Source organism: Macadamia integrifolia, chromosome 2 (genome assembly GCF_013358625.1).
Source record: "Macadamia integrifolia cultivar HAES 741 chromosome 2, SCU_Mint_v3, whole genome shotgun sequence".
Lineage (NCBI taxonomy): Eukaryota > Viridiplantae > Streptophyta > Magnoliopsida > Proteales > Proteaceae > Macadamia > Macadamia integrifolia.
The window spans coordinates 26,000,486-26,006,811 of NC_056558.1; the positions used below are offsets into that span (position 1 = coordinate 26,000,486).

General features: G+C 37.7%; 1 protein-coding gene across 1 annotated transcript; it reads left to right on the forward strand.

The window, feature by feature from the left end:
* The first annotated feature begins 281 nt into the window (after nucleotides 1–281).
* LOC122090789 (probable protein phosphatase 2C 27) lies at nucleotides 282–4,716 on the forward strand. The gene is made up of 4 exons (XM_042660512.1): nucleotides 282–784; nucleotides 1,823–2,023; nucleotides 3,022–3,233; nucleotides 3,866–4,716. The coding sequence occupies exons 1-4, from the start codon at nucleotides 647–649 to the stop codon at nucleotides 4,428–4,430; spliced, it is 1,116 nt and encodes a 371-aa protein (XP_042516446.1). The 5' UTR covers nucleotides 282–646; the 3' UTR covers nucleotides 4,431–4,716.
* The last annotated feature ends 1,610 nt before the right edge of the window (nucleotides 4,717–6,326 follow it).

A 6,326-nucleotide genomic window follows, 5' to 3' on the forward strand; every position in this document is an offset into this window, starting at 1 on the left:
TATGTAATATTAAAGAGATCGAATTGGATTGGGCTATAATGAGTCGATTGAAGTCAAGCTTATAAATATATCAATATAATCGAACGTCCGATGGATAGGCTGCTGGCACTGGCTCAGAATTGACACCGTAGGTGAGAGGGTAAAGAATTAAAGTTTAGGCCCAACCACATAAGGGTTAATCATATTTATAGGTAAGCAAAAGATATATATATATATATATATATATAGAGAGAGAGAGAGAGAGAGAGAGAGAGAGAGAGAGAGAGAGAGAGAAGAGGGGGGACTAGTGCTACTCATGAGTCATGAGTCGTGACATTGTTGTAGGTGTGGAGTACCGACATTTCGAAAAGATCGCACGTAAACAGCTCCAACGATTCCGGCCACACTTTTTTGCTTTAAAAAAATCTGAGCTTGGCGGCTTCTTCGCTCTCCTCTCCCCTCTTCTCTGCTTAAAAACTACTATCCCCAATATACGGATCGCTAGATATTCTCGGAATCTTCTCTTTCTTCTCTAAAAATATATTCTCTCTCGCTCTCATTCTTCTTTCCTTTCTTGCCAGTTCATTTCTGTCTGTAATTTCCCAAACAAGAGAGAGAGTCGAAACTATGTGTGTGGCAGGACACAGACGAATTCTCAGGGGAAACTATGGAAAAGCAAGAAAATTCATGGCAGGGGTTCTTAAATTCCCATGTCAAGAATTGGGAACAAGATTCGCCTTCAACGAGGAGCACCACCGATCAGGTTTCTTCAGAAAATTATTCTGCCATATTCAACTCATCTCCTGTAAGTTTTTCAATTCTTTTCTGTACCTTTTTTGTTTTTAATTCTCATTTCGTTTCTCATAGAAAATGAAAAAAAAATGTTGATGAACGAACCATTTTGCAGATTTAGTGAATGTTCGTAATCGGTTTTGCCTCTGAGCTTCCTTATGTTCTATTTTGCCCTATTTCTTGGTTCCTCTTCGTCTCTCTTTGTTAGGTTTATCTTCATTTGGGATTCTTATTAAGGGTGTTTGTTCTACCTTGTTGTCTCCCTATAGAATCATCAGTTTCAAGTTTCTGGTTTCGCATTAGCACTGAAATTGAGTTCGCCACTTCTTTCTACTCAGTTAAGTTTAGGTTTCCCGTCAATTATTTTGATCCTACTTTCAGGATGGTCTTCTTTGGTCCTCAGAGTTGTCTACCCTTACAGTTTTCACTGAGGACATAACTTGGTGCCTCATCTGAATATGTACTCATCTGTGATAATTCTTATCTCCCTTGCTTTTTTTCCCTAAATTTTTATTTAGAATTAATGTTCATCTGCCTCTTTTTTGTTTATTTTTCTTTTCTTCTTCTGCTTGTTAGGTACACCCACCTCCTCCCCCCCCGCCCCCCTTTTGATCATCTGACCTCCTCTTTATTTCCTTTGTTATATATCTGTTTCAAATCTTATCTTTCTCTTCCTTGCTTTTTTCCTTATTCTCCCTTCCTTTTTTTTTCATTACTAAAGTTCCCTTTCCTATAGTGGTTCAGTTCTGTAATGAAATCACATCTCTTACAATTGATTGTTTTGTTGAGATTTAGTAAATTATCCAAAAATATATTCCAAGGATATATTCCATTTTTCAGTGGAAGGTAGAGATAATTTTGAGTGGAAAGGATAGGACAAGCACTCTTATAATATGATGCATATTGCAAGGTGTATAACAAGTCTTCCCAGTGTGATTGACTCTTATCTGAAAAATACAATATCATTGTTCAAATTTCACCATAGCTTTTCTCTCTATCTACTCTCCCTTCCTTTGGGATTCTAATTCCATCACATTTTGGGTACTTGCAGCTTGAAAGCATTTGTGAGGACACAGTGGTTGTAGACAGTAAACAGAACAATTCAGGGAACTTTGTTCCAGCTATCCGGTCAGGAGAATGGGCTGATATTGGAGGTCGCCAGTACATGGAGGATACCCATGTGTGCATTGCTGACCTGGCTAAGAAATTTGGTTATGATGTCCTTGACAGAGAGCCTATTTCCTTCTTTGGTGTAAGTTCTGCTAACAATGATTTTGTGGAGAAACAAGTATACAGCAATATCGTTCCAGATTATTTTGTTTTGAAAGAAATTGAGGTTCTTTTGCTTAGTTGTTTGGGTAACACTTGGAAAATTACCGACATTGTGATGAACAATCCAAATTCTTTTAAACATAACAGAAGAAACTAAAAATAGTTACAAGAAAAGGATTAAAAAAAAAAAAAGAAGTAGTTCTCTTAATGAGAGTGATATTTAACAACATGACAGGCAAAAAGGTCAATAATTTGTTATTCTTATGGATAGTTTCAATTAGCTTTCCAAGTTTCACTAAGAAGTTTAGTCCAGTGGGCATCCAACTACTAAATAAATATGTCCACTGCCATTGAGTTATCAATAACTAGCCAGAAGCCAAAATTTAATGTCTCATTTTGACTTGTTAAAAACAGTATTTCCTCTTTAAAGACTAGTTTGTGGAAAGAAGAAGACAAAATTAGAAAGGGATCGAGAGAAGACAAAATTAGAAAGGGATCGAGCAGCCCGCAATCTCCCTTTTTGAGTTACAGCAACTAACTACAAGAAACTGAATATACAATTGCATGGAGCACATTTCCTGAAATTGGCTATTGTATACCAAAACTATCAAATTCCGGATATACTGAAATTCTTATGTAAATAGAACTTCAATGAATCATGAGTGAGAGAATATTATACATAATCTCTTAAACTTAAAATAGTTGTTGTTTCTTTCTTTCCGCACAGCCCAGCAGATGGTACAAGGAACTAGAATTCAGATGATACTCCCCTTTAGATATATAATTGGGATTCCAATCCATTGTAGTTATTCAAGCCAAAAACTTTTAGGTCCTTCATCCTTTAAACCATTATAGAAATGGATCACATTGAATTTGATCAAAAGATTGAATGAATGTTTTGAATATTAAACATCCCACGCAAAGTATACCATGAAGTGTAAAACATCTTAAAATTGAATTGTTCCTGAACTCTTACAGGTATTTGATGGACATGGAGGAAAAGGTGCTGCAAATTTTGTCCGCGAAAATTTGCCGAGGGTCATTGTGGAGGATGCTGATTTTCCTTTGGAACTTGAAAAAGTGGTCATGAGGTCATTTATGGAGACAGATGCCAAATTTGCAAGCAAATGTTCCCTGCAGTCTTCCCTGTCTTCCGGAACAACTGCTCTGACAGCAATGATATTTGGGAGGTTAGTAATCCATTATTCATGCTGACTGATTATTTCTTTTCGTCAAATTATTTGCAAAAAATTATCACCTGGTTTTCCTACATGGATTTCATGGAAAGAATCTCATTAATAGGCACCTAACTCTACCCTGTGCTAGTTCAAATGAGACTAAAATTGGGCTCCTGCCCACATCTTTTTCAGAGCAATCCAAATTTTCCAACTGACAAACAAGGAATTGAAAATTCTAGGACTACCAAGATCGTGCACGGACTACAGTGGGAGACACATGGCATTGTGAGACCATTCCCTAGATATCCTACATTCAAATTTACCATATCATTCTTCCACATGGCAAAACTGGGTGTACCCATAAAAACTGGCTGTGTAACTTTTTTTTTCCCCCACAAAAATTTGGACAAAAGTTTTCTGCACTGCCAACCAGAGGTTGTCGAGAGCAATCGAATGCCAAAGCCTACCCCCACTATTTGATGAAGTGACCGAAATGCCCCTTTTCAAATTGCCACCTTCATTTCTCTCATTTGCCAATGGGAGACTATCCTCTAAAAATATAACAGAAAACCCTAAATAAGAACTGAGAGCGTGTATGCACTGTTAGTTTCAATCTGCTGACCCTTCAGTTATTGTTTGGACAGATCTCTGCTTGTTGCAAATGCTGGGGATTGTCGGGCCGTGTTGTCTCGTCTTGGAGTTGCCATAGAAATGTCAAGAGATCATAGACCCTGCTGTATAAAGGAAAGGAAGCGCGTTGAATCCTTGGGTGGTTTCATTGATGATGGTTATTTGAATGGGCAGTTGGGTGTAACCCGGGCTCTTGGGGATTGGCACCTTGAAGGGATGAAGGAAACTAATGACCAAGGTGGACCATTGAGTGCTGAACCAGAACTGAAAATGATTACATTAACCAAGGAGGATGAGTTCTTGATCATCGGCAGTGATGGAGTATGGGATGTCTTTACAAATCAAAATGCTGTTGACTTTGCTAGGAGGAGACTCCAGGAGCACAATGATGTGAAGATGTGCTGTAAGGAAATGGTGGAAGAGGCAATGAAGCGAGGGGCAATAGATAATCTCACAATTGTGATGGTAGGCTTCCACTCAGATCCACCTCCCCCTTGTGTAGTGCAAAAGGGTATAGTGAGGAGGAGTATATCTGCAGAAGGGCTTCACAATCTTAGATGCCTTTTAGGTGAGAACTAATTTATGAGTGGCTAATTAATTGGTTACTCCCGGGAGTTTTCTGTATATAATTCTTCCAGGAAGTAAATTTTGGGTAACAAATTTCTAGCCAGGTGCTCAAATTTTCAACTTGTATATTCTTAATTGTTAAAAATTACGTTTTGGGATTGTTCTATCCAAGAATTCATAGGATGAATAGGTAACTTAGGCGTTCAGTATTTGTATTTGATTTCTGTATGAACCATCCGGACCTGGTGTATTTGTAATGGATCTGTTATGCTAAACAACAGAATCTCTTGTGATGGAATGGCAATCCGAAAACTTTCTTCGTCAGTTTTTTCCTCCATTTCTGGGCAATTTGATTACCCGGTTATGCATCCAAGTGCTGCCCAGCAGTCGCGCTGGAGAGGATTCGCATCCCATCTGGTTGCCTCATTGAAAAGATTAGTTTGTTGGCTATGAATGCAAGCATGGCTGAAAGATCTACTATAGTCTCTCCTCCAAGGCTTTTTATGTATTCTTTACTTCAACATTTTAAGAATTCTGTGATGACGCTCCACCATTATTACTGGGAGAAATGTCTCAAAAGGCATTTTTACAGATGTAATGGAATCCTAGTGAGAAGGATTTGGTGGTTGTTTGGTCATGAGTCTCATGACTAATGGTGCCTTCTTTTCCATGTTAAGATATATTAGGACCTTTATAAAATATCAATTTGTTTACATGTTCTGATTAATTAGCCATCTCAATCTGTTGTTCGAATCCAATGCTCATCAGCCATGTTCATCTACCCAAGAGCTAGCATACTCAATGAAGGGCAAACGAAGTGGGGATTATGATTGTTACATGAGCATAAAATACGGAAGCACCAACTTTAACCCCACCTTCTTGATTGAGTAATTCATGGTATATATCAAGATGATACATTTGGCCCAGCCGATCATAGATGTTAGGAACAAGGACAGAGAGAGAGAACAAGCATTTCATACACAAACTAAAACCATCAAATTTCTTGTTACCAACCAACTTTTAATATCGACACCTTGATCGATTGATTCACGTGTGAAGCCAATGGGGGAACATTCAGATGGAGAAATTCTGAAGAAACAAATTCACGATGCTTACTTTATAATGCAGAATATAAATGTTCCAACAAGAAGCAAAAATATTACAACAAATTGAGTGATTAATGGAACCGTTTTTTTTTTTTTTTTTTACATGGAAAATATTACTCAACTTGAACTTGTCCTAGATGATCATATCTCAATAAGATGATTCTAAAAATTAATCCACAACAATTATCCTCACTTGATTTTTAAGATGATGAACAAGGAGCTAACCTGAAGCTTGTGTTTCAATCAGGAAAAGCCTCATCCCCTTGTGATTCTTCACTCCATAAAGAAATGGACTGCTTAAGCAAGCGATGTCCATAAACCTCCCCCCCCCCCCCCCCCTTTCACCCACACTATGACCCCATTGACCATCATATGTGTGGATGTCACTGACCAAAATAATATTACTTCTGCTTAGGCTTATTAACAATGTTGGTTTATTTAAATCTGATTATCTCGTGACAGGAAGCACCAATGAAGCATACCTTCGGGCTTCTCATGAAAGTAAAACATGCGAAGGAGGTGGGATGGCAACATGGGAATATCTGGACCTATTTTGCTGAACTGCAAATTTTAACCATAGGACGTGACATGGCCTACAAGAGAAATACCTCTATTTTTGGATATTCAGAATTTTTGACTAAACTTAATTTCCATCTCAAAACAACTGATGATGATGTAATTACCTTCTTAAAATACTTGGCTTTTTGGGTTCTCTGCAAGAGAACCTCTCTTCCCCACCCACTTTCTTATAATGATGTACATTCTCTTTGATGGTATTAACGATATTTTTCTTTTCATTAAA

Bases quoted from the DNA above. Each gene is read 5' to 3' on its own strand.
- LOC122090789 (XM_042660512.1), top strand. From the start codon at position 647: ATGGAAAAGCAAGAAAATTCATGGCAGGGGTTCTTAAATTCCCATGTC. The intron at 2,024-3,021 runs GTAAGTTCTGCT...GAACTCTTACAG, and splicing joins AGCCTATTTCCTTCTTTGGT to GTATTTGATGGACATGGAGG. The intron at 3,234-3,865 runs GTTAGTAATCCA...TTGTTTGGACAG, and splicing joins ACAGCAATGATATTTGGGAG to ATCTCTGCTTGTTGCAAATG.